The sequence below is a fragment of the Macaca thibetana genome, chromosome 2, assembly GCF_024542745.1.
Source record: "Macaca thibetana thibetana isolate TM-01 chromosome 2, ASM2454274v1, whole genome shotgun sequence".
NCBI lineage: Eukaryota > Metazoa > Chordata > Mammalia > Primates > Cercopithecidae > Macaca > Macaca thibetana.
Genome location: NC_065579.1, coordinates 106,905,676 through 106,932,772, shown reverse-complemented (window position 1 = coordinate 106,932,772; position 27,097 = coordinate 106,905,676). Strand labels below are relative to the sequence as shown.

Genomic DNA, 27,097 nt, shown 5'->3' with positions numbered 1-27,097 from the left:
ATTGTTCTAGTATTATACTTTAAGTACCTAGAAACAAAACAACTTTCTCTTCAAATCCTGTTGGGGTGCTTAGGATTCCTAGCTACAAAGATTCAAGGGCAGAGGTACATAAGTTTGAATTATGAATGGCATAATTTCTTATCAGACAGTAGTTTTTCAGTCATTTCAACCCAGAGCCTCTAATTGTGCCATTGCATTCTGAATTATAGGTGTGATGAACCAAGGAGTGGCCCCTATGGTAGGGACTCCAGCACCAGGTGGAAGTCCATATGGACAACAGGTGAGCTTCCCAGTTTGATTTTCTAGGACTTGACAGAATTCGAGTTATCCTCCTTCTCAGAACATGTGCAGTCTCTTTCTGCCTCACCATGTGGTCCTGTACTCTTTCAGGTGGGAGTTTTGGGGCCTCCAGGGCAGCAAGCACCACCTCCATATCCCGGCCCACATCCAGCTGGACCCCCTGTCATACAGCAGCCAACAACACCCATGTTTGTAGCTCCCCCACCAAAGACCCAGCGGCTTCTTCACTCAGAGGCCTACCTGAAATATATTGAAGGACTCAGTGCCGAGTCCAACAGCATTAGCAAGTGGGATCAGACACTGGCAGGTAAGGAGATTCCTTCTAAATAAACCTTTGTGAAATACATGTTTCCTCAAAGCTGTCTCACTGCTGTTAGCATATTATATCATACAATAAACACCCCTTTTTGTTATACAATTAAAATAAATTATATATTTCATAAATGGTTTGGAGTTTCTTTGCGTGTTGACATAACACACTGAAAATGGTTTGTTTTGTTTTTGAGACGGGGTCTCGCTCTATTGCCCTGGCTGGAGTGCAGTAGCACAGTCTTGGCTCACTGCAATCTCCACCTCCCAGGTTCAAGTGATTCTCCTGCCTCAGCCTCCCCAGTAGCTGGGATTACAAGCACGTGCCACCTCACCTGACTAATTTTTATATTTTTAGTAGAGGTGAGGTTTCACCATATCGGCCATGCTGATCTCAAACTCTTGACCTCAAGTGATCCACTCACCTCGGCCTCTCAAAGTGCTGGGATTACAGGCGTGAGGCACTGTGCCTGTCCTGAAAATGGTTTTTGGAATTTTTTGTTTGTTTGTTTTTATTTTTGAGACAGTCTCACTCTGTCACCCAGGCTGGAGTACACTGCTACAATTTCGGCTCACTGCAACCTCCGACCCCCAGGTTCAAGCGATTCTTGTGCGTTAGCCTCCTGAGCAGCTGGAATTACAAGTGCTCACCACCACACCCAGCTAATTTTTTTATTTTTAGTAGAGATGGGGTTTCACCATTTTGGCCAGGCTGGTCTTGAACTCCTGACATCAGGTGATCCACTCACCTCAGCCTCCCAATGAGCTGGGATTATAGGCGTGAGTCATGGTGCCCTGCCTAAAAATGGGTTTTTTTGGCCAAATTTCAAAGCCTAGTTTTCTCATAAACATCACTGCCATCTTTTTAAGTATATTCTCTTTTTTTTTTTTTTTTCCCAGGCGTTTGGACGTTAGTATAGATGCATTGGGTAAATTAAAAATGATTGGCCAGGCACAGTGGCTCCCACTTTGGGAGGCTGAAGTGGACAGATCGATTGAGTTCATGAGTTTGAGACTAGCCTGGGCAACATGGCAAGACCCCGTCTCTACAAAAAAATTAAAAATTAGCCAGATGAGGGCCAGGAGCGGTGGCTCACGCCTGTAATCCCAGCACTTTAGGAGGCTGAGGCGGGTGGATCACTTGAGGTCAGGAGATCAAGACCAGCCTGGCCAACATGGTGAAATCCCATCTCTACTAAAAATGCAAAAATTAGCTGGGCGTGGTGTCTGGCGCCTGTAATCCCAGCTACTTAGGAGGCTGAGGCACAAGAATCACTTGAACCCAACCCGGAAGGTGGAGGTTGCAGTGAGCCAAGATCACACCACTGCACTCCAGCCTGAGGGACAGAATAAGACTCTTGTCTTAAAAAAAAAAAAGAAAAAAAAAGAAAAAAAAGAAAAAAAACCTATTTTACCTCAGTTTAGCAAAAGGAAAAAAAAAATACTAGAAACCTTTTAGGTTATTCATTTAGTTCAGCATACTTGTGTATTTTCAGTATGTACTGAAGTACTTGTGTAGTTTCTGGAGAGAAGTTTGGAAGTTTCTATTGTTCTTGATTTCTAAACCAACTTTGGGCATTTCATTTCATTTCATTTCTTTTGAGTAGAAGGTATGTTTTCCCTTTCTTCACGTTTACCTTTTTAGGAATTTTCGTTAACATTGAAGTAATTATTAAATATAAGGGATGCCTACAAAAAAATAATGATCAGGCTGGGCACGGTGGCTCACACCTGTAATCCCAGCACTTTGGGAGGCCAAGGTGCGTGGATCACCTGAGGTCAGGAGTTTGAGACCAGCCTGGCCAACATGGTGAAACCCTGTCTCTACTAAAAATACAAAAATCAGCCAGGCATGGTGGCAGATTCCTGTAATCCCAGCTACTCTAGAGCCTGAGGCAGAAGAATCGCTTGAACCCAGGAGGTAGAGGTTGCAGTGAGCTGAGATCACACCACTACACTCCAGCCAAGGCAACAGAGTGAGACCCTATCTCAAAAAAATAAATAAATAAATGTATGATCAAATTTTTTAGTGCCTAGTAAAATGATACAAGAAATGTGCCTGGAAATATTCTGCAGTTAAAATTCATAATATTTGATAAATATTCAATATTTTGTGTTTTAATAAGTCTGTCAGATCTTAGAATTGAGGGAAATTTTGCCAACTTCCAATTCCAATTTCTGTCTCTCTGTACTTTAATTTTCAGCTCGAAGACGCGACGTCCATTTGTCAAAAGAACAGGAGAGCCGCCTACCCTCTCACTGGCTGAAAAGCAAAGGGGCCCACACCACCATGGCAGATGCCCTCTGGCGCCTTCGAGATTTGATGCTCCGGGACACCCTCAACATTCGCCAAGCGTACAACCTAGAAAATGTTTAATCACATCATTACGTTTCTTTTATATAGAAGCATAAAGAGTTGTGGAACAGTAGCCATTTTAGTTACTGGGGGTGGGGGGAAGGAACAAAGGAGGATAATTTTTATTGCATTTTACTGTACATCACAAGGCCATTTTTATATAAGGACACTTTTAATAAGCTATTTCAATTTGTTTGTTATATTAAGTTGACTTTATCAAATACACAAAGATTTTTTTGCATATGTTTCCTTCGTTTAAAACCAGTTTCATAATTGGTTGTATATGTAGACTTGGAGTTTTATCTTTTTACTTGTTGCCATGGAACTGAAACCATTAGAGGTTTTGTCTTGGCTTGGGGTTTTTGTTTTTTTTGGTTTGGGGTTTTTTTTATATATATAAAAGAACAAAATGAAAAAAAAACACACACACAAGAGTTTACAGATTAGTTTAAATTGATAATGAAATGTGAAGTTTGTCCTAGTTTACATCTTAGAGAGGGGAGTATACTTGTGTTTGTTTCATGTGCCTGAATATCTTAAGCCACTTTCTGCAAAAGCTGTTTCTTACAGATGAAGTGCTTTCTTTGAAAGGTGGTTATTTAGGTTTTAGATGTTTAATAGACACGGCACATTTGCTCTATTAACTCAGAGGCTCACTACAGAAATATGTAATCAGTGCTGTGCATCTGTCTGCAGCTAATGTACCTCCTGGACACCAGGAGGGGAAAAAGCACTTTTTCGATTGTGCTGAGTTAGACATCTGTGAATTAGACTATGGTGTCAGTAATTTTTGCAGAACAAGTACACAACCCTGAGGTATGTTTAGTCTAGGCAGGTACGTTTAAGGGTATTTTGATCTATTTATAATGAATTCACAATTTATGCCTATAAATTTCAGATGATTTAACATTTTAAACCTGTTACATTGAAAAACATTGAAGTTCATCTTGAAGAAAGCATTAAGGTATGCATGGAGGTGATTTATTTTTAAACATAACACCTAACCTAACATGGGGAAGAGAGTGTGTAACTAGATATGAGCTATGTAAGAAGCATAATTGTGAACGAGTAGATTGATTGCCTTCTACTTTATTTTTTACAAGTATGTTTTAGTATTCTTGATTTCCTCATTATCAGATGTATTTTTTTCTTTTAAGTTTCAATGTTGTTGTAATTCTCAACCAGAAATTTAATACTTTCTAAAATATTTTTTAAATTTAGCTTGTGCTTTTGAATGACAGGAGAAGGGAATCATAATTTAATAAAATGCTCACTAGAAAGACCATTACAGATGCCAAACACTTGGGTTTGGTGACCCTGTCTTTCTTATATGACCCTATAATAAACATTTGAAGGCAGCATAGGATGGCAGACAGTAGGAACATTATTTCACTTGGCGGCATGTTTTTGAAACCTGCGTTATAGTAACTGGGTGATTGCCATTGTGGTAGAGCTTCCACTGATGTTTATAAGCTGAGAGAGTCACTCTCAGAGGATGCTTTTTTCCTTTTAATCTGCTATGAATCAGTACTCAGTTGTTTAATTACTGTACTTATTAAATCATGAGGGCAAAAGAGTATAGAATGGAAAAAAGTCTCTTGTATCTAGATACTTTAAATACAGGAGGCCCTTTAACTTAATTGCCTTTAGTCAACCACTGGATTTCAATTTGCATCAAGTATTTTAAATAATATTGAATTTAAAAAAAATGTATTGCAGTAGTGTGTCAATACCTTATTGTTAAAGTGAGTCAGATAAATCTTCAATTCCTGGTTATTTGGGCAACTGAATCATCATGGACTGTATAATGCAATCAGATTCTTTTGTTTCTAGACATCCTTGAATTACACCAAAGAACATGAAATTTAGTTGTGGTTAAATTATTTATTTATTTCATGCATTCATTTTATTTCCCTTAAAGTCTGGATGAGACTTCTTTGGGGAGCCTCTAAAAAAAACTCTTCACTGGGGGTCAAGTGGATCATTAGAAGCCAGAGCTGTCCTCCAGGCTCCTTCCCAGTGCCTAGAGGTGCTATAGGAAACATAGATCCAGCCAGGGGCTTCCCTAAAGCAGTGCAGCACTGGCCCAGGGCACCACTAGACAGGCCCTAATTAAGTTTTTTTAAAAAAAGCCTATGTATTTATTTTAGAATCATGTTTTTCTGTATATTAACTTGGGAGATATCCATTAATATTTAGGATATAAGATTTGAGGTCAGCCGTCTTCAAAAAAGAAAAACCAAAAAAAAAAAATTCTGACTTAAAGTACAAGTAAACTATACATCTTTTTTTCATAAGTTTTAGGAACTGTAGTAATGTGGCTTAGAAAGTATAATGCCTAAATGTTTTCAAAATGTAAGTTCCTGTGGAGAAGAATTGTTTATATTGCGAACCAGGGGACAGAGGGGAACCTATAGGTTTAAAATAGTATGTTTGTCAGCCAACTGATTTAAAAGGCCTTTAACTGTTTTGGTTGTTTTTTTAAGCCACTCTCCCCTTCCTATGAGGAAGAATTGAGAGGGGCACCTATTTCTGTAAAATCCCCAAATTGGTGTTGATGACTTTTGAGCTTGAATGTTTTCATACCTGATTAAAACTTGGTTTATTCTAATTTCTGTATCATATCATCTGAGGTTTACGTGGTAACTAGTCTTATAACATGTATGTATCATTTTTTGTTGTTCATCTAAAGCTTTTTAATCCAAATAAATACAGAGTTTGCAAAGTGATTTGGATTAACCAGGTTTGGTTGTTCTGTTAAAGTTGTGTCAGATGTTAATTTCAAGCAGATTTAACTCCTGCAAGCCCTGATTTTATGCTGACGAGGATGGTGACTGCCAATTTAAGAGACTAAAGCTCCACAGGTGGAGATGAAAGTTAGTGTCCAGACCTCTGGTTCAGGGCTCAGGCTGCATTAACACAGAGCCAAATTTAGTCAGACTGCAGCCTGAAGTGCCCCACGCCACGCCTCAGGCTGGCAGTCAAGGAATTCCTACATGTCCTCAGCATGGGCAGAAATGCAGGTTGAAATTAAAATTGGAGAGTTACTGAGGGCGGAAAGTGAGGAAAGCATGTCCTCTATCATAAAGCAGTAGAGCCCACTTCAAATAGCTTGTCTGTGGCCAGAAGAAACAGGTGGCCCAGGTGTCTTTAACATCTTTATAAACTCTTAAAACATGACCACGCTTTTAATAGAAAGTGTTGGTAAAGTCAACCAACTGTTTTCCTCTAATATCACTTTGCAAATCCCTGTGGTTCTGTTCTCCTGAATTTAGGATAGTACCGCCATCTGTGCCCTGAGCATCTTTTGAACAATCATTGATGTTTAGCTAGACATCCCATCTGAACACTGAGCATACAAATATTGCTATTACTCTGTTACTTTTTTGTTTGTTTTGTTTTGAGACAGAACCTCACTGTCACCCAGGCTGGAGTGCAGTGGTGCAACTTCGGCTCACTGCGGCATGCGCCACCATGCCTGGCTAATTTTTGTATTTTTAGTATAGAGACAGGGTTTCTCCATATCGGCTAGGCTGGTTTCGAACTCCTGGCCTCAAGTGATCTGCCTCCCTCAGCCTCTGAAAGTACTAGGATTACAGGCATGAGCCACCGCGCCCAGCCTACTCTGTTCCTTTTTAGCCTGGAAGTATGCTAGGTCCCTGAATGAAAGTTCAGAACTAAACGAATTAATGGACTGTCCCTTTTCCCTGTTTTGGCTATTTCATGGTATTTATATCTTGCAGATAGCACATAAATGAGACAAGAAACTCCAGATTTAATACATGTTTGAAGACTAAGTACTAATATGCTTTACTAGGAGATAAATTACTTTGGAAAACAACAGGGTCCAACAGAGAGAGAGAGAGAGAGAGAGAGAGAGAGAGAGAGTGTGTGTGTGTGTGTGTGTAATTTTTTTTTTTTTTTTTTTTTTTTGAGATAGAGTCTCCCTCAGTCACCCAGGCTGGAGCGCAGTGGCGGGATCTCTCCTCACTGCAAGCTCCGCCTCCCGGGTTCAGGCCATTCTCCTGCCTCAGCCTCCTGAATAGCTAGGACTACAGGCACCCGCCACCACACCCGGCTAATTTTTTTGTATTTTTAGTAGAGACAGGGTTTTCACCGTGTTAGCCAGGATGGTCTCAATCTCCTGACCTCGTGATCCATCCGCCTCGGCCTCCCAAAGTGCTGGGATTACAGGCGTGAGCCACCGCGCCTGGCTAAGAGCATGTTTTTTTTAAAGAGAGTTAATTCAGTGTGAAAAATTTAAACACACACAAAAAACGGAGATTAAATATCACATCAGGGATGTAGGTAAGACTTCCAAAATAGAACTGCTAGATGAACAAAAATAACTCATTTATTCACTGCTTTTTTTCTTTCTTTTTTTTTTGTTTTTGGGCTGTAATACTCTTTTACCATTATTAGGTACTTTCTCTATCAATTCAGATGATAAAGTGACATTCCAAAGCCCATGTTCTTTCCCCAAGACCACAGTGGAGGTGGAGTTCTAGCAATAAATCCTAACCAGGTTTTCAGCATTCTGAAATAAGTATCGTTCTTGAAATTTATTAAAATTTGTGCCCTGTAGTTTACAGTTGGTGGTACTGCAATTCTTTTCACTTTTTTTTGTTTGTTTGTTTTTTGGAGACAGGGTCTCACTCCATTGCCCAGGCTAGAGTGCAGTGTTGGGATCATACTTATTGCAGTCTTGACCTCCTGGCTCAGGTAAATCTCTCACCTCAGCCTCCCAAATAGCTGGGACTATAGGTGCACACCACCAGGCCTGGCTAATTTTTTGTACTTTTTGTAGAGACAGTTTCACCATGTTGCCCAGGTTAATCTTGAACTCCTGGGCTCAGGTAATCCTCCCACCTCAGCCTCCCAAAGTGCTGGGATTATAGACATGAGCCACTACTCTTGGCCTCACTTTAAGTTCCCTTAAATAGTTCAGTGTCTGATAAGTAGGATAGAGTCATATTCCTAGTAGGAGAGTTAAAAATATTTTTGAGGCCAGGCGTGGTGGCTCAAGCCTGTAATCCCAGCACTTTGGGAGGCCAAGACAGGAGGATCACGAGGTCAGGAGATCGAGACCATCCTGGCTAACACGGTGAAACCCCGTCTCTACTAAAAAAATACAAAAAACTAGCTGGGCATGGTGGTGGGTGCCTGTAGTCCCAGCTACTCGGGAGGCTGAGGCAGGAGAATGGCGTAAAACCCAGTAGGCGGAGCTTGCAGTGAGCTGAGATCTGGCCACTGCACTCCAGCCTGGGCAACAGAGGGAGACTCTGTCTCAAAAAAAAATATATATATATATATATTTTTTTTTTTTTTTGAGGGAAAATTAAAAGCTTATATACCTTAACTGAGTACAGTGGCTCATGCCTGTAATCCCAACACTTTGGGAGGCTGAGGTGGGAGCACTGCTTGAGCCCAGGATTTTGAGACCAGCCCAGTTAACACAGCAAGACTCTGTAGCTACAAAAAATTTAAAAATTAGCCAGGCATGGTAGCTAGATAGTCCCAGCTACCTGGGAGGCTGAGGCAGAAAGATCGCTTGAGCCCAAGAGTTCAAGGTTGCAATGAACTATAATCATGCCACTGCACTCCAGCCTGGGTAACAGTGAAACCCTATCTCAAAAAAAGCTTGCTTGCACCCTGGCTAACAAAATGAGTTCTCACTCACAGCATCCAAACTAATATGCTCTGAAAACCTGCTTACATTGAATACAAAAATTGCTTTGGTAGTCTACCTGCCTAAAAGTCAGTTGTCCAATCTTTTTTTTTTTTTTTTTGAGATGGAGTTTCACTTTTGTTGCCCAGGCTGGAGTGCAATGGTGCAATCTCGGCTCACCGCAGCCTTTGCCTCCCAGGTTCAAGTGATTCTCCTGCCTCAGCCTCCTGAGTAGCTGGGATTATAGGCATGCACCACCACACCCGGCTAATTTTATATTTTTAGTAGAGACGGGGTTTTTCTGTGTTGGTCAGACTGGTCTCAAACTCCTGATTTCAGGTAATCTACCTGCCTTGGCGACCCAAAGTGCTGAAAGTACAGGTGTGAGCCACTGCACCCGGCCTTTTTTTTTTTTCTTTTAATAGAGACGGAGTTTTGCCCAGGCTGGCCTTGAACTCCTTGCCTCAAGCAATCCTCTGGCCTGAGCGTCCCAAAGTGCTTGGATTACAGGCTTGAGCCACCAAGCCTGGCCATCATTTTCAAAGTCTGTTGTCCTTCAATAAATTAACATTCTAATGGAAAGAAGAAAAAGAAAGAAATGGAGAGGAAAGCCCTAGGGAAGGCTAACACAAAATTCAGTCTAATGGTTCTCTGGGGTAGAAGCGGGGGGATGGGCAAGGGAATGAACCCACAGCAGACACAGAAGTTAGCCAATGGTTTTATTAGTGTTTACTGTTATTCTTTGTAAAAGGTATGATATATTTTCTATATGTACCAAACTCCTAAAACAAGGTGGATTAGGGCAAACATGGAATATGGCCATATAATTGAGAGAATCATACTATACTTTTTATACAGCAGTCAAGTCACTAAAAATGGTTTATCAGGTTAGGTTTACCAGGAATCCTAGATGACACAACTGGGCATGAGAATATGATGAACCACCGTCCTCTCCCTGGTAGTAGAGGTCATTACTGGCCTTTCACATTCAAGCCATCTCCCAGCTGTGACTCTGGGCTTGCTGTACTGTAGTGTAGGTAGTGCTTTAATGAGATGTGAGTAGTTAATGGTTCTTCTTTACTGAATTGGTTCTAACATAAGTGGACTAAAATTAGGAGAAAAATCTCTAGAAAAAATTAGGAGATATGTTTATGGCAGAGATCATTAACTTGATACCCTGTGGCCTTAAGCATCAGCTTTATTCTCGTGCAATAGTTAGAAACTATTCTGAAACTTAGTCTTTAGTATGTAGATATTTTCTTGCTTGAAATGATGTTAGATGTGGTTACGCAAGCATGGAAAGGTGTCTGCTTTTTCTACCAGGCTGATCCAAAGTTACACTGGGTCAAATTGCCAAATCACTCAACAGACTGAGCCTCTGATTTAGCTCAAGTCTGGGATTGCCTTATGCTGTGTAGGTTCACTTTCTCATGGAAGAAGCAACTGTTTCTAGCAGCTGAATGGAAGAGCAGCATCTTCATCATAGAGTAGCATAAAACCTGTTGCCCAGAGTCCTCATGAAGGTCCAGTCCTCGCAATTTAGTGGAGCCAAGCGAGGGAGGCGCATATTTCTGTTCATTGAGAAATGCGTAGTCAATCAGGAATTTCCACCACCCTAGCAAAAAGTTTATAGTCTAGTAGCTGGCAGAAATATAACCTGCATAATTATCCTGGCTTAAATGATCTTGCAATAGAGAATGTGTGCATAATTTAATTTGAATTCTGCAAAAAAGTAAATAAGGTTATCATTAGTTGCCTAAAAACAAAGTTGCCGAAAACAATTCAGGCTTCACTGAAAAGCATCCTGATTGATCCTTGAATTGTTTTAAGAAATATTTCATGGACTAGATTCATCGAGTGAGTGTTTTAGGAGGAAATAATTTTCCCACAAGTGTTGTCCTGCAGTGACTTGGGAAGTACTCAAGCAGAGACAGAACTATAAAAATTCTTTGCAAAGACAGTTATTGGAATATTGTGCAGCTGATCAAGGACAAGCTGTGTCAGAACAAGAGATCTGAAAAGTACATTTTAAAAGGCACTGAAACCAATAGTAAAAATTCATATTGACTTTATTGACTGCTGAAGTTCAGTCTCATTCATCTTCCAGCCTTCTCTGATACTGTCTTTCTGAGGCTTTTCTACGGTAGACATCATCTGTATCAAACAAAAAGTTGCTTAGATTTTTAAGAAACATATTTAAAATTAAAACAATCTGAGTAATTTAACCAACAGTCTAGGTTTGTCACCTACTTCTGAATCTTGGCATTAATATTTAACTCAATGCCAAAATAAACTTAAAACTTGAGTTAGATGAGGACTATGATAATGGAGTTCTAGACTTAGAGTAAAAGTCAGTGTCTTGAAAGATAGAATCACGTCTTAGCACATCTCTTAGTGTTTTAAGCTTTCCCTCACTTCCTTCTCCCCCATAATTTCTATTCTGTGCTCTGAAGTCATCCTTCTTAACTAAAACCTGGCTCCTCAAAGGCACTTCTTGCCTCTTGGCTCTCTGATGCTCCCTCTCCCATACCCAGAAACCTTCAGGTAGGGAGAGGAGATCAGTTTCCTTGTTCCAGCTGCTGCTTTGCCAGACCTTTGATTCTCCACCTTCATGTAAAGAATCTTCTTCCAGGCCGGGCACAGTGGCTCATGCCTATAATCCCAGCACTTCAGGAGGCCAAAGGTCAGGAGTTTGAGACCAGTCTGGCCAATATGGTGAAACCCCGTCGCTACTAAAAATACAAAAATTAGCCGGGTGTGGTGGCAGGCACCTATAGTCCCAGCTACTCGGGAGGCTGAGGCAGGAGAGTCGCTTGAACCCAAGAGGCAGAGGTTGCAGTGAGCCAAGATCATGCCCCCACACTCCAGCCTGGGCGACAGAGCAAGACTCTCTCTCAAAAAAAAAAAAAAAAATCTTCTTCCTTCATGGCTCATGCTATTTGTCTACCAACATCTTTCTTTGGCACCTGCTCTCCATCATGCCCCTTCAGTCACCAAAAGTGCTGGCCTCTAGCTCAGGTTCCTTGCCCCTGTCCTGTGCCTTCTCCCCAGATACCACTCTTACCCATGGGGATGAAGCTTACCCAGCCCCCTTCACCTTCAACATCTTCCAGTCATTTGCAGGGCTCCTCTGAAGGATTTCTGTTCATACCACAACCCCCATTACCTTTCCAGCCCTCCTGTCCTTGGACCTCAGGTTTCTTCCCCAGGCCTTCCGCCCCTGTCTTCCCCACTCAGCTGCCTCTTGTTCTCTCTCCTGGCAAATCAGCTAAAATTCTTTCATACTCTTGTCAGTATCTTAACTTCCTGACACAACCTCAAAACCCCAACCACTGATTAATCCAACTTCCTCCCTTCCCCATGCTTCACCCTGCTTGCTGTGCACTGAGGGGCCAATTGATGCCTCTAACTGGGTCCATTGAGGTGTCTGACAATCCTGTTTCCTCAGCCATGATCCTGACTCTTCTTCACCCACCCCGTAAAGGCCATTTCCTCCATTCCTTCACAGAGGAAAGTCATCATAAGGAACTCTTCCAGCTAACTTCCAAGGGCTTACTCCTGTCACCCAGCTCTGGTCCCACCCTCTCCCACCCTCAAGGGTCCAGTATCTCCAGCCTCTCTCCACCCTCTCCTTCTAGATCATTATTTGTATATCCTGCAGTCTCTCCTAGAGGAAGGGGGTTACCTCCCCTTCACAGAGCCGGACTTCTTTAACCTCTTTTCTTTTGTGATAACAAATCTTCCTGGTTTCCTTCCTTGCCTCTCTGGCCATTCTCAGTTACCCTTAAAATGTTGGGGTTTGGGCCAGGCACAGTGCTCACACCTGTAATCCCAGCACTTTGGGAGGCCAAGGTGGGCAGATCACCTGAGGTCAGGAGTTCGAGACCAGCCTGACCAACATGGAGACACCCCATCTCTACTAAAAATACAAAATTAGCCGGGTGTGGTGGCGCATACCTGTAATCCCAGCTACTCCAGAGGCTGAGGCAAGAGAATCGCTTGACCCTGGGAGGCAGAGGTTGCGGTGAGCCGAGATCGCACCATTGCACTCCAGCCTGGGCAACAAGAGCAAAACTCAGTCTCAAAAAATAAATTAATTAAATTAAATTAAAATGTTAGGGTTTGGCCAGGCGTGGTGGCTCAAGCCTGTAATCCCAGCACTTTGGGAGGCCGAGATGGGCGGATCATGAGGTCAGGAGATCGAGACCATCCTGGCTAACCCGGTGAAACCCCGTCTCTACTAAAAAATACAAAAAACTAGCCGGGCGAGGTGGCGGGCGCCTGTAGTCCCAGCTACTCGGGAGGCTGAGGCAGGAGAATGGCGTAAACCCGGGAGGCGGAGCTTGCAGTGAGCTGAGATCCGGCCACTGCATTCCAGCCTGGGCGACAGACTCTGTCTCAAAAAAAAAAAAAAAGTTAGGGTTTGACTTCCATCACAATTTGCTTGTGAATGGTTCACGAATCCCAATTTCTGGCCCAGATTTGCCTCCTGAGCTTCAGCTCTGTATAACCATATCTACTTCATCACGTCCCAGATGGTGCCCAGGATGGCCCTGCCTGTGTTCTGCACGTTCAGGAAATGCACCACCCCTGCCCCAGGTGTCCCACCAGAAGCCTCCACTCCTCATCTCCTGAGTCCACTCAATTACCATGCCCTGTCAGTACTACCTCTGGGCTGTCTCTTACTTCCACCCCTTCTTGGCATCCTTTCTGCCCCAACCTAGACCAGGCCACCGTCTCAACTCTAGACAGCCATACAGCGTAACTGTTCCTACCAATCTGTCCACAAGGAGCCATTCTCCACATGTTAAATCCTCTCCTTAAAATGAATCCTTGGGATCCATTCCTGATTCTCCAGTCCCTTTGCCACCCTGCCCAGGCACCCTTCTAGCCATCCCCACTTTGTTCATCTGCTTCAATCCCTCAAACCCACAGCATACTCTCACACAAGTGCTCCTACCACTGCTATGGAGATGCTTTCAATTCCACACACCTTCCCCTCATCTGACTGACACCTACTCAGTCTTCAGGTCCTACTTTACTTGGTAGCTGCTTCCTGAAGCCTTCCCTGCACCATCTAGTCCAGTTGATGTGCCCAACCGAGATTCCTATGTTCCTCCCACTTCCTTCTCACAGCACTGATCACTGAGTGTGGTAACTGTCTTTATCATCTTCTTTCCCATTAGAGCTCTTCTGGGGTAAGGGACACCTCTGCCTTTTTCATTACAGCCCCTCAAGAATGTTCATTAAGTATCAATGAATGGATGAATAGAAGGACTAAGGATCTTTAGGAATCACTAACGTAACAATTCTTTAAAATGTGGGTTGGCAATTCACAAACGATAGCGTTTCAGGAGAGGGGCAAAGCAGAAAGGGCCGAGGGGTTGGGGAAGTCCTGAAAGGAACTGGCCTGTCCAGAGTTAATGCTCAGCAATGCAGAGCCAGGCATTACCACTGTCTTTACAGTGCTGATCATCTGGACCCAGACCAAAGACCTGGTGCCAATGACTGCCCTGTAAAGGCAGTGGTAAATAGCAAAGTCAGGCAGATCAGCTCCCTCCAGAGTTTGGACAGATGAGTCCAAAGTGAAATGGCTATTTAGCAGGAGTTTCCCTGACCCCTCATATCCACCCCCTTCTACGATTGTTGTAAGCAAGTCCGTTCCTTAGGCGATGTCACCGGCACGGGTGAAGGGCAGGCGTGAGAGGGCTGGAAGCACGTGATCTCGCCTCTAAGTGCAGGGAAGGTCGCAAGGTTGGACGCCAATGTGCCCGGCCTACAAGAGAGCCAGGCCGCCCTGACTGCCAAGCGAATGGAACTGCACTTGCCCAGCGTTCTGAGTGGAATGCGCACTTTGCAATCTGAGAATACTTCCCAGAAAAACGGATCCCTACGCCTCGTGCCTTCCTGAAAGCAGAGACTGCTACCCCCTCACTTACAGAAGGTCTCCTGGCCTACGCGCACTTTAATCATGATCCACTCCATCGTTCCTCCCAGGACAAAAAAGAAGGGCAGGAACCGGTAGATGCCAAGTCGCTGCTTCCCGGGCACCCGCTGCAGAATCCGTCTCACCTGGGCCCTGGTGAACATGCTCGACCGAGGTCGTGGAGATGGGTATGGCGGAACTACGCACTGGAACGCCCGGACGCAGCCAAGGCCGGCCCCGCCCGTACTCGCCGTGTACGGCGGCCTGGGCTACTAACGAGCGCGGTAAGGTACGCGTACGAGTGCCGGAAAGCTGGGCGCCGACCTCCTAAAGCAAGGCGGATCAACCAATCAGAATGCAGCGGGGGGCGTGAGGTTCCGCCAATCAGAGTACGCAGGGTGCGCGTGCTCCCTGAGGCCGAGCAGGGCCAGAAGCTGCTGGCGCAGGCGCCTCAGCTCTGGAGGTGGGGCTGCCCAAAAGGGAAGGGCAGCCCACGTGGCGTCGGCCCGGCCCCGCCCTCTGCCTCCCCAGTGCGGGTCTGAACTCGGAGCTGGCAGCCGCGCCCCGTACTTTGCCACCGCCATTTTTATTCCTAATACCCAGAGAGAAGTGATAACCCTCTCGGATGGACTATGTACAGCACCACATTCCAAAATGCAATTATGCAATGCCTTGCGTTTATTTCGGAGATGTGATTGGTGCCTAGACTTCTGAAGTAACAGAATTTGATATGGAGTGTTGAAAGCTGAACTTTATCAATGATCACAGCAAAAATCTAAGCGCTGCGTGAGATACCTAAAATTAATAAAAGCTATGTTGTATGGGGCACTTACAGTTCTACAGGAACTTGTAGGTCCTTTATTCACAACAATCGCAGAAGGGCAGGATAGTTAAAGAGCATGCGCTCTGTTATCAAACCACATCCCTGCTCTACAGGTGCTCCCTTAGCCCATCTGTGCTTCAATTCCCTAAGCCGTAAAACGGAGGCCTTGTTCTGACGCTGTGAGAATGTAGTGCGGTAATAGGAATGAGGCACTGAACACAACCCTGGAGCATAGTAACTGATTAACATTAGTTAGAATATTCACTATGATGATAATGATTGGCAGAGCTCTTCCCATGTATTCCCAAATATGGTTTTTGTTTGTTTTTTGAGACAGGATCTCACTCTGTCATCCAGGCTGAAGTGCAGTGGCGCAGTCTCGGCTCACTACAAACCCCTCCTCCCCTGCTCAAGACATCCTCCCACCACTACAGGGGCGCACCACCACACCCGGCTAATTTTTTAATTTTTTGTAGAGACGGGGGTCCCACTATATTGCCCAGGCTGGTCTCAAACTCCTGGGCTCAAGAGATCCTCCTGCCTTGGCCTCCCAAAGTGCTGCAATTACAGGCATGAGCCACCGCGCCCAGTCTGAACGTGTATTCTTTACATGTATTCTCTTAATTGACTAAGAAGCTATGCCAGATAGAAGCAGGGCTCTGACTTAAGGGACTTCACTTGTCATTGCGTCCTCTCATGCTGCTGTGCTTGCTGAAGATAACTGAAGGGGGCTGTCACCCCATTACCTAGAACTAAAATAAAAACTGCAGGAACAGCTTTGAGAAGGGAGACAACTATTAGACAATCTAAGGAAGGTAAATGAAAGCTTAGAACCAATGAGACGATTTGGTGATATGGACACAAAATATACAAAAGCAGACTGGAGAGAGCAAGCAGCGCCCCAGAAAGGGTCATAGGGCCCGCAGTGAGTAGCCTGAGCTGCCGCCTGTACAACCGGCTTTGGAGGGCCAGCCCGGAAGCCTCTTTCTTCTCCGGGTTGACTCCACCCAAGCATGCACACACACAGGCTCGATGCTCGCTCCAATTTCTACAGGAGGTTTTGACGGCTGGACGCTGCAGAGCAGCCCCTCGTCTGGAGAGGTTCACGTGTGGCCAGGTTCCCAGCACACCCACTAGTTCAGTGGGGCCCTGGGGGCACCGCTACACTCAAGCCCATCCTATGGCCTCAATCCTTACCAGTCTCCAGGCCATGGACTGCCACACTAGGTCTTCAATCAAGGTTCAGTGGAGTTTCGAATGTACACACACCCTGAAAGACAGCGAGGCCACCTCAGAAAACAACGCGTGCCCAGCTGGCACCCCTTCGACAGGGCCCAGGGGTGCTGGGTCGGCCTCCTCTGGACCCGGCACACAGCCTGGTGCGGGCTCGGAATACGGATGTGAGCAGAAGAAATGCGAGTGGAGAGCGGTTCTGCGCAGGAAAGAGGAATTTTGTTGGAAAGCCTGGCGACATTGCTAGAAAAGACCACAGCATCTCACGAGGGGCCTGCGTCGGGAAACCGGGGGTTGACGGGTGAGTGTGGCCACTTACCGAGGTCAGAAACAAGCAGGCGCAGTGACCGTGGCCCACAACCCTGCAGCGCACGGCCCAGTCACCTGGTTGAGTTAGAAGGGGTCACCCTAGCGGGAGAAGAGTCTGCCTTAGTGGACGTTGGCTGCCCTGCAGGCCTCTCGGCCTCCCCCAGCGTGGGCCTGGCACCGGGGAGCGCGGGAAAGGCTCTTTATTTGTTAGACCAGTGAGTGGACCGGCCTGGGCTCTGGTCAGTGGTCAGTCAGTCCGAGCCCGGAGACTGGGGACCAAGACCCCCGGAAAGGAGCGCACCAGGACTGGGGGGAGAGGCGGAGAATCTGGGGTCAAAAGCATCCAGAGGCGCAGGGTGGGGCGGGCGGACCCGGGAGCGGAGAGGGCGGTAGAGGACCTAGGGACCGGGGTGGGGGGGGTACACGTCGCGCTCGGGCTGTCTCTGCTCGGCGCCTCGGCCGTCCGGAGCCTCGCAGGGACGGCCGCGCTTAGGCCCTCTGACATCCAGGGCTGGGGCCAGGGAAGGGCGCCGCCATCGCCGGCGTGACGGCCGAAGGGGGGCGCGGAGTCCTCCCGCGCCGCGCGGGAGACTGGGGGAGGGGGCTGGGGACCCCGCCCGGCCCGGCCCCGCCGGGTCCGGGGCCTCCCGCCCCACGGGCCGAGGGGCGCGCCCATTGGCAGGCCGGGCTCCGCGCGACGCACCCATTGGCCGGCCGCCGTGAGGAGCACGAGGCCACCGTGGCGGGCGCGCAGTCGGAGGGCGGCGGGCGGCGGGAGGGCCAGGGCAGCGCGGGCGGCGGGCGGCGGGCGCCGGCGGCGCGCGGTGGGCATGGCGGGTGCGGGGCTGCGGGCGGTCGCTCGGCGCTGGCTGCTGTGCGGAGGCCACGGCGGGCCGCGAACTGCCTCGTCCTCGCCCTCCTGCCCTGGCTGCGGCCCCCCGGGTCCCGGCGCCCACTGTCCCGGCGCCCCGCGCTCCGCGCCCGCCCAGGCACCCGCAGGCGGCGCCGACCTCAGCGCGCACCTATGGGCTCGCTACCAGGACATGAGGAGACTGGTGCACGGTGGGTGAGCTGGGGCGGGACGTGCGCCGGGGTGTCTTCCGCGTGGACTGACTGACGGACCGAGCCCCAGGGCGCCGCTCCTGCGGGGAAGCACCCAGTGGGGCTCGCCGGGGCCGCGGAGCCCAAGGACCAGGCTGCTTTTCGCGAGAAGGTCCGGCCGTTCATCCCGGGGGCCTCTGGGGCGCCCCGACGCCCGGGGGCGGGCGGGAGGTTTGTTCCCCGGCTCGGTCTGGGGAGTTCGGGGCGCCTTGAGCGGCTGCCGGAGTGCTGGGCCCCCGCCGTCTTCCTTCGGGGTCCCGCCCAACGTGAGGCCGCGGCGGAAACGCCCCCAACCCCTTGTTCTCGGCCAGCCCTTAGTTGGGGCGGGAGAGTGCTGTGGACAAAGCCAGCGAGCGGCGCCGGGCGGAACGGGCTCCTGGGGACGGCCGGACCAAAGGGGACACCGGTTGGACTTCCCAGACACCTCGATGTCGCCCTGGAGGTCCGGCCCCCTCTCAGCACGGGAAGCGAAGACTGGGAGAAACCAAGTCACCCCCGCCCCCTGTAGCCCAGACTAGAGCTGCAAAGGGCACTTAACCTCCCTGTCCCTCCTCTCTCCCTCTGAGAAATGGCTTGAGGAGGCTGAGGCCCCTTCTTAGAGGGGGCCGGCTAGGGCTCACTAGTGAGGCCCCAGAGCTGAGAGTGCTGGACATCTGACTGCTTGTCTTCCTGCGTCTAGTGGGGCCCTGCTTCTGCAGCAGACAGATGTGGTTTGGGTCGTGACCCTATCACTGAGCAGCTGGGTGGCCCCAGGCAAGCCTCACCCTCTCTCAAGCATGAAACGCAGTCCTGGGGCCTCTCTGTCCCAGGGTTGGGTGATGACTGGAACCAGGCCAAGTGGGGCAGGGGAGCTTCCGGAGGAACCCCCAGGGGTGACGTAGCTTTCATTGTCTGATAAGACAAAGTGGCCCTGTCTGGAAGATTCCAACTGGCTAGACAAGGGTTTTCACTCCGGCTTTGTGGGGTGGCTGAGAATCACTTCTTGACCAGTGAAGGCAGAATGGTAAAGGCCCCTGAGGAATGGTCATTTTGAAGCCTTGGGCATCTGTCCACCCTCAAGGTCCCAGGTTGAGTTTGTGTCTGTGGAGAGGCTGCCCAGTGTTATTTATCAAGTCTTTGCTCTGGGCCTGGAGAAGACCCTGTGAGTATCCTGAGAAGCCTGCCTTGAAGGTTTCAGGGAGGAGCACGGGGATCTACTGGACATTGTCCTCCTGGGCCTGTCTGCATCTTTGGAGCCTCACAGCCCTCTAAGCTCCTCTTGTCATACAACGAGCAAAGTCATTTCCACCAAGATCCCATGGTGAGCACCACAGGAGCCAGCTTCACACCTTTGGGCTAAAGGTCTGCTTTGGGCTAATGCCTATGGGCTAAGAGCAGCGCAGCACGTCCCTCAGTCCACCAGCCCCCACCCACCTGGCCTCAGTGTGGTGATAGTGGGAGGCTAGGCTGAGAGGCAGAGTGATTAATGCAGGTGGGGTGACTTGAATGGTGATCTCAAACCCGGTGCCTGTTACTGGGTGGTTTCGAGCAAGTGACTTCACCTCCCTGAGCCACAGTTTCTTCCTCCGGACGATGGGGGAATAAGTGAGACTGCCTCACAGGGTGAGAGTGAGGATTGAACGAGACAAGCCTCTAAGACATCCACAAGTGTCATGGCTGCTAGGGAGCAGTTTGCCCTGGGAGTTGGAACCATGGGCAGGTGTGGGAGCTGGGGCTGAGGAGAAAGGAGGGCAATTGCTGGACATGCTGGGTGGGACACACCCTCAGCTGCCCCCCAACCCACACCACCTATGGAAGGGAACAGGCCGCTGTCACCCCAGAGCCAAGAATTTTCTAGTCTAGAAATCAGGCCTGGCCGCCAGGCCCTGTGGCTCTTTCCCCATCCTGCTTTGTTCTTGGGAGGACTGTCTGCCTCTGGGCCCCTGGGAACATCCTTAAGGGCAGAGGTGAAGGCCAGGACTCTGCCAGCAAGAGGCTGCACTGGCAAGCAGACCCTCCGAGGTCTTCTGCACCAAGAGTCACAGTCACAGTTGGTACCTGGGAACTCAGAGCCATGGGAAGGGCAAGGCCCAGGGTCCTAGTGACACCAGAACCCTAGGCCTTGAGGCGTGGCTCAGAAGCAACTCCCTAGAGCGTTGCAGTCAACTGTCCAAGTGAGGGCTCCTGTCTACACCCACGGATCTTTGGAGCAGCCACTCTGTACTGGCCCGGGGAAGCAGCCACACCTGATCCCCCACCCACACCCTGAACTTGGCTCCAAAGGAAAGGGGTGGGGATGGAGCCCTGTGTTCCCAGAGTGCCTCTGAGGCAGGTGCTCTGGGCACAGAGCACATCAATAAGGTGTCTGCCTCTTGAGTGCAGCAGCTGCCAGGCACACTGGGGCTTCCCTGGCCAGTGATCGGCACTGGGGTTGTGGCTGAGACAGGGATCCCCTGGAGTCTTACAGCTGGGGTCCCTGCAAGGCAGTGCCCTGTGCATCTAGTCCTGCCTGCTCCCTTCTCCCTGCAGCCCCTGCTTCTGGAGGGACACTAGGAAATTGGGGACAGGATGCTCATAGGCTCAGGAAACATATCACCCATTTAATCCTGTATATGTGCGGGTGCAGAGTGAGATTGCTGCACAGAGTAGCACCTTCCATATGACCCTCTTAGTAATTCTGTAGGTTGGTACATTTTTTTTCTTTTTAAAAATGTTTTCACAGAGATAGGGTATCGCTATATGGATTAGACTGGTCTTGAACTACTGGGTTTCAAGCAATCCTCTCGCCTCAGCCTCCTGAGTAGCTAGGACTATAGGTGTGTGCCACCATGCCCCACTTGGTACAATTTTTCCTACCCTTTTAGAAACTAGGAAACTGAGGCTCAAGAGGTGAGGTGACCTTCCTGAAGTCATAGCCGTGAGAGCTCCCTCTATCATGGTCTTGTCTGGTTGACCTCATTGCATGTGGCCTTCCTGGCACATCTCCTTTCTTTTCCTTTCCCTTCCACTTTCCCCATTGTACACACAGGGAAACCAGGGCAGGTAACGTGGGGCCTCTCAGCCTCGTCTGCCTCCTTGGGACCCCAGAACCCATGCTGCACAGTGCCCTGCTCAGCACCCTGCTGTGGGCCTCAAAGCCAACTGCACCCTCCTGGGAGCAGCCAGGGACTTGGGGTGGCCACGACCACATCCCCAGAAGGAGCAGCCCGGATAATGGCCCAGAACCTGACATCACGTCCTGCCTGTCGTAATTAGCAATGTTCCCTGGCTAGAGCCAGCAAATGTCATTATATGGGCTGGCGGGTAGCTGAAATCTGATTAGAGGGGCCTCACTCTCCCTGGGCTATGGGAGGTGCACAGAGCTGGCAGCCCGATCAGCAGAGGGACGCCCCCTCCCACTAATGTTCCTGAGCCCCAGTCCCAGCTCTGGGAAAGGTAGAAAAGTCAGCATCCATGGCCTCAGCTCCCTAGTCTGGCCATACAGAGCCAGCCACTCTGGGTTGGAGTCCTCAGTGCCCACACGCTATCCTCACACATAATCCCAGGGAGGCTGAGAGATGAGGCCAGGGGGCAGGGCAGGGCCCCTGAGAGAAGCAGAGGAGCCACTGAATTGTAGGCGGCCCAGACAGTGATGTTCCTGCATGGGTTTTGAGCAAGTGGGAGGATTTGCACTGTAGAGCATCCCAAAAGCAGCTGTTCTGGGGCTAGGCAGTGAGGAGTTAAGTGACTGCTGCCAGGGTTCTAGCATGGCCCTGTGTCTGATGGGGCTTAGTGATGAAGGCCTGGAGTAGTCACAGACTCAGTACACCTGGTGGGCTGCAGGAGATAGTGTAATGCAGGCAGGTGTAACCATGGGGAGGAGCTCCAGCCAGGGGCTCTGCCTTATCCTAACCACGTGACCCTGGGCAAGTGACTTCTCTCTGGGCCTGTTTGAGCATCTGCAGCACTGGAATAAGAGGAACCATTGTGGGGTGTTTCTGAGGCTCACAGGGCTAGTCCCCCACAGAGTGCTCAGGAGCCATAGCTGCCGCAGGGATCATCGTCCCCATCACTGCCTCCCTGCATCTCCTTCCTCTAGACCTCCTGCCCCCCGAGGTCTGCAGTCTCCTGAACCCAGCAGCCATCTACGCCAACAACGAGATCAGCCTGCGTGACGTTGAGGTCTACGGCTTTGACTACGACTACACGCTGGCCCAGTATGCAGACGCACTGCACCCCGAGATCTTCAGCGCCGCCCGTGACATCCTGATCGAGCACTACAAGGTGAGACGGGGGTCCTTGCCACCAACACGCCCAGGGCCTGGAGGCCAGCCAGACCCACCTTGGCCTAAGCTCAGGGCTGAGTCGTGGGGCTTCCCTGGCCCTCTTGACTGGCCGCTGCCCTGGGCAGGTGGCTGGATTGACTGCCTGGGGTGGCCACCAGCCAGCAGGTCTGGCAGGGTTATTGGCTTAGGCCTGGCTGCTTTCCCCCGGCAGTACCCAGAGGGGATTCGGAAGTATGACTACAACCCCAGCTTTGCCATCCGTGGCCTCCACTACGACATTCAGAAGGTGAGTGGCTGGACCTGTATAGGGGCTCCCTCCTTGGTGTCCTCTTGGTATGGTCATTACCCCTTAATACCATCCAGCTGGGGTTCTGGCATGGGCTGAAAGAGGCTGGCTTGGGGCCATGGTGAAACTGCCTCCTCACCGTCTGTCCTGCCTCCCTGACGCCCCCAGAGCCTTTTGATGAAGATTGACGCCTTCCACTATGTGCAGCTGGGGACAGCCTACAGGTCAGTTGGCTCTGCCCCGACCCCACCCCTGCCCCACCCTACACTGCTGTTCTGGCTCAGGACTACCTTGGACTGATGGTATCTTGGGCCTGCTCAGGGGCCTCCAGCCTGTGCCAGATGAGGAAGTGATCGCGCTGTATGGGGGCACCCAGCACATCCCACTATACCAGATGAGTGGCTTCTATGGCAAGGTACTCCATATCCCAGCAGCCAGCTTGCCCCATGGACATGTGCCCAAGTCCCAAGGCAGATTTGGAGCCCTCATCTCCAGCACTGAAGGGGGTGGGGCCTCAAAGGGTGTCTGAGACAATGGCCCCCTCCGCAGGGTCCCTCCATTAAGCAGTTCATGGACATTTTCTCACTGCCGGAGATGGCTCTGCTGTCCTGCGTGGTGGACTACTTCCTGGGCCACAGCCTGGAGTTTGACCAAGCGCACCTCTACAAGGATGTGACGGTGAGGATGCTGGGCTTGCCCTCAGATGGCAGGGAAAGCTAAGTCCAGCCACAGCAGAACAGGCCTGCCTGGGCCCTGCTGCACCCTCATTGTCCTCCACCGCCCCCAGGACGCCATCCGAGACGTGCATGTGAAGGGCCTCATGTACCAGTGGATCGAGCAGGACATGGGTAAGGGTGGATAGAAGCCCTGCCGTGGCCAGCCTGAGCAGGTGGCAGAGCTGGCCCTCACAGACCCATCTGTCCCATTAGAGAAGTACATCCTGAGAGGGGACGAGACGTTTGCCGTCCTGAGCCGCCTGGTGGCCCATGGGAAACAGCTGTTCCTCATCACCAACAGTCCTTTCAGCTTCGTGTGAGTCCAGCCCCTGTGGACGGAGGGACACAGCAGGGCCAGGGCTCTGGGTGGGGAGGGCAGGCACAGAGCTGCCCTCAGACTACTTGCCACCGGAACCTCCTCCGCACAGAGACAAGGGGATGCGGCACATGGTGGGTCCCGATTGGCGCCAGCTCTTCGATGTGGTCATTGTCCAGGCAGACAAGCCCAGCTTCTTCACTGACCGGCGCAAGTATGGGCATGGTGGGGGTCACAGGGTCAGGGAAGGGGAATAGAGGCCTCCCCCCAGTGAGGGGATTGAAGCAGGAGGCCAACCTGGCGTTTGCCCACTGCCCAGTGTGCTTGGGGTGGGGACACCCCCTTGCTGGCATGGGTCCACTTGAGCAGGTGGGCCTTTATGAAGGAGGGATGGGGGTTGCCCGGCCCATGGCCCAGCCACAGACTGGAAGTCAAGCCCTTTACCTGCACCCCAGGCCTTTCAGAAAACTCGATGAGAAGGGCTCACTTCAGTGGGACCGGATCACCCGCTTGGAAAAGGGCAAGATCTATCGGCAGGTAAGGGCCATCTGGGGAAAGCAGCACGTGGTGGGGGCATGGGGCCTAGCTAGGGCTCCAGGCTGTGCAGAGGCAGCCTCTGAGGAAGCAGCACAGCTCCTTGGCCCTGAGCAGCCTCACACAGGCAATGGCTGGCAGGGAGCAGGTCTGGGTGGCCTCGAGAGCTTGACCTCTGGGTCAAGCTGCCTGGCTTTGAATTCCAAACTCCACTACTCAGCAGAGGGAGCCTGGCCTGGTTGCCTGACCTCTGTGCCTTGCTTCCCTTGTCTGCAAAAGAGTTGTAATACTCTCTACTGAAGCTGTGATATAAAGCTCTCAGAATGGCCAGTGGGCCAGGTGCGGTGGCTCATGCCTGTAATCCCAGCAGTTTGGGAGGCCGAGGCTACAGGATAGCTTGTTGAGCTCAGGAGTTTGAGAGCAGCCTGGCCAACATGGCAAAACCCCGTCTCTACTAAAAATAGAAAAAATTAGGGCATGCACCTTTGGTCTCCAGAGGCTGAATGGGAGGATCACTTGAACCCAGGAGTTCGAGGCTGCAGTGAGCTGTGATCACACCACTGCACTCTAGCCTGGGCAACAATGCGAGACCCTGTCTTCAAAAAACAAGAATGGTCAGAGATCATGAAATGCCTGATAAATGATGTCATTTCTTGGGGCTGAGCACTCTGCTGCAGCCAGAACAAGTCTGGTTGGGGACAGCTCATTGGGTGCTCTAGAGAAACTCCTCCTTCCTGCCTGGCTAGGAAAATGAGAGGGACTGGTGTTGAGGTGGGACTGGGTATCTATGAGCAGGCAGTGATTAAGGTTTCGCCCTGGCTGGAATGCAGAAATCCTGGCTGAGCTGGGCTTCTTCAGGCTAGGGGTTCTAAAGGCCTTGGGGCTGGGGCAGGGGGAAGCCAGCAGCTGGCCAGGGGAGCAGTGTGGGGGTGGCCAATGCCCAGGCCTGGCCTGCAGGAAACACTCCCACCCTCTCAGCCCTGCCCACTGCTCTGCCTGCCACCCTTCTGCACCCAAACTCTCCACAGCCCTTGGGCCCAGGTGTGTCCCATCAGCTCTGAGGGGGCTGCTCTCCCCTGTCTTGGCATCCAGCCTCAGCTGAAGAGGGTCATGCACCTTTATGGGAAACACATGACTTTCTTCCCTGGCAGCTTTCAGGCAGTTCTTTATGCCCAATATTCTGAAGCTGCCTTACACTGTGTGTTGGATCCTGCCTGTTACTAGGAGTCTTTCAGTCTCCTGCCCCTTGAGACTCTCTCCCTTGGTCTATGGCCTGACTGGGCCTCTGCCCCTCCACTTGAACTTAGTTCAGCAATTGGCTTCTCCCACACCACCTGTTTCCCCCAGCGCTTCCACTTCTGAGGCTTTGGATGCACAGACTGCTCCAAGAACTGTGCTTGCTGGGTGTCAGTTCCTCTCGCTTTTGAGGTGTGGACTCCTGCCCTGGTGGCTGCTGCCTCAGCACTACTCCAGTGATTCCTGCTCTGGCCCTCTCAGTTTCTGCCGCCCTGTGAGCTTCCCCAGTTACATGTGGGCCTGGCTGAGTATCTCCATCTTTCTCCGGCTCCAAGATGCTGGTGGCCCTGGTGAGGTCTGCCAGGTCCCTCTGCACTGAGGCAGGGGAGGCCAGCAAGGACTTCAGGGCTGCAGAGCCTTCCCTGCAGTTTCTTCCTTACAAACAGGGATTCAATCCCTAGTCTGGGGTATGTGTGAGACCACAGGGAGCAGGGCCTCAAGGCATGGGCACCATGCCAGGCCTATAGGACACCTTCCTGCAGCAGGCAGAATCCCCTTCCCAAGTAGGAGGGGAAAGTGACAAGGACCAGGGCCCAGGGAGGGAGCAGCAAGGCCACGGGAAAGGGCAGCTGGCATCCGGCTGGATTTGAGCTGCCTCTGGGGATTTGGGAGGGAGGACTGGTGGAGGACAAGGCACACTTGGCTCAGCAGCATTCCCCTCCTCTCCCTAGGGAAACCTGTTTGACTTCCTGCGCTTGACGGAATGGCGTGGCCCCCGCGTGCTCTACTTTGGGGACCACCTCTATAGTGACCTGGCGGTGAGGGAGGCAGAGCTGGGCTGCAGGCGGGGAGGGCCAGGAAACCCCACCCCCACCCCCGCAACTGGTGCTGAGCCCAGTTCTGCCGCCCCACCCACCAGGATCTCATGCTGCGGCACGGCTGGCGCACGGGTGCCATCATCCCTGAGCTGGAGCGTGAGATCCGCATCATCAACACAGAGCAGTACATGCACTCGCTGACGTGGCAGCAAGCACTCACGGGGCTGCTGGAGCGCATGCAGGTGTGGGCCGAGGTGGCTGTGGGAGGGCCAGGGCAGTAGCCGCCTGGGTGCATGCACCCAATGCACACCTTGTGTCCCCAGACCTATCAGGACGCGGAGTCGAGGCAGGTGCTAGCTGCCTGGATGAAAGAACGGCAGGAGCTGAGGTGAGCAGGTGGGGCCAGGGCAGGAGTCCCGGCCAAGCCACCACCCCAGGCCTACCCCTCAAGTGCATCGTGTCTCCCTTGCCAGGTGCATCACCAAGGCCCTGTTCAACGCGCAGTTCGGCAGCATCTTCCGCACCTTCCACAACCCCACCTACTTCTCGAGGCGCCTCGTGCGCTTCTCTGACCTCTACATGGCCTCCCTCAGCTGCCTGCTCAACTACCGCGTGGACTTCACCTTCTACCCGCGCCGCACGCCGCTGCAGCACGAGGCGCCTCTCTGGATGGACCAGCTCTGCACTGGCTGCATGAAGACCCCCTTCCTTGGTGACATGGCCCACATCCGCTGAGGGCGCCTTTATTGTCCGGGACAGGCCCCCAGCCCCTCCCGCCCTGTCCACCCTGGGCGTCCACCCAGACAAGCAATAAAAGTGGTCTTCTCCCTACGCGTGCCTCTGCTTTCAGCCCCAGTCTCATCACTTGACTGTGAGGATCCTCTGGGTGTCAGGGAAGTCCTCCTCCAGGAGTGAGTCCTAA

General features: G+C 50.6%; 5 protein-coding genes across 54 annotated transcripts in view; 2 read left to right on the top strand and 3 right to left on the bottom strand.

The window, feature by feature from the left end:
• The window catches only part of PBRM1 (polybromo 1), a 150,226-nt gene extending 144,532 nt beyond the window's left edge, over positions 1-5,694 (top strand). For all 47 annotated transcript variants that reach the window (XM_050778460.1, XM_050778453.1, XM_050778436.1 and 44 more), the window contains 3 exons: positions 210-280; positions 391-607; positions 2,814-5,694. In XM_050778460.1, coding sequence (XP_050634417.1) covers positions 210-280; positions 391-607; positions 2,814-2,986 — 461 coding nt within the window. In that variant the 3' untranslated portion in view covers positions 2,987-5,694. The remainder of the gene's footprint in view (positions 1-209; positions 281-390; positions 608-2,813) is intronic.
• SPCS1 (signal peptidase complex subunit 1) overlaps positions 1-15,788 on the bottom strand; it is a 181,588-nt gene extending 165,800 nt beyond the window's left edge. The window contains exon 1 of the mRNA XM_050778480.1: positions 15,785-15,788. The gene's annotated coding sequence lies outside the window, so the exon portion shown is untranslated. The remainder of the gene's footprint in view (positions 1-15,784) is intronic.
• Positions 10,685-14,887, bottom strand: LOC126947620 (small integral membrane protein 4). The gene is made up of 2 exons (XM_050778482.1): positions 14,573-14,887; positions 10,685-10,787 (listed from the first exon to the last, which is right to left on the bottom strand). The coding sequence occupies exons 1-2, from the start codon at positions 14,721-14,723 to the stop codon at positions 10,726-10,728; spliced, it is 213 nt and encodes a 70-aa protein (XP_050634439.1). The 5' UTR covers positions 14,724-14,887; the 3' UTR covers positions 10,685-10,725.
• A 1,874-nt stretch (positions 15,789-17,662) lies between the features above and the next one.
• On the top strand, positions 17,663-27,005 carry NT5DC2 (5'-nucleotidase domain containing 2). The gene is made up of 14 exons (XM_050778472.1): positions 17,663-17,986; positions 22,083-22,267; positions 22,481-22,555; positions 22,724-22,779; positions 22,877-22,970; positions 23,105-23,233; positions 23,343-23,403; positions 23,485-23,587; positions 23,700-23,801; positions 24,043-24,124; positions 26,089-26,175; positions 26,277-26,417; positions 26,499-26,563; positions 26,649-27,005. The coding sequence occupies exons 1-14, from the start codon at positions 17,755-17,757 to the stop codon at positions 26,908-26,910; spliced, it is 1,674 nt and encodes a 557-aa protein (XP_050634429.1). The 5' UTR covers positions 17,663-17,754; the 3' UTR covers positions 26,911-27,005.
• Positions 26,885-27,097, bottom strand: part of STAB1 (stabilin 1) — a 30,163-nt gene continuing 29,950 nt past the window's right edge. For all 4 annotated transcript variants that reach the window (XM_050778412.1, XM_050778415.1, XM_050778413.1 and 1 more), the window contains one exon: positions 26,885-27,093. In XM_050778412.1, coding sequence (XP_050634369.1) covers positions 27,037-27,093 — 57 coding nt within the window. In that variant the 3' untranslated portion in view covers positions 26,885-27,036. The remainder of the gene's footprint in view (positions 27,094-27,097) is intronic.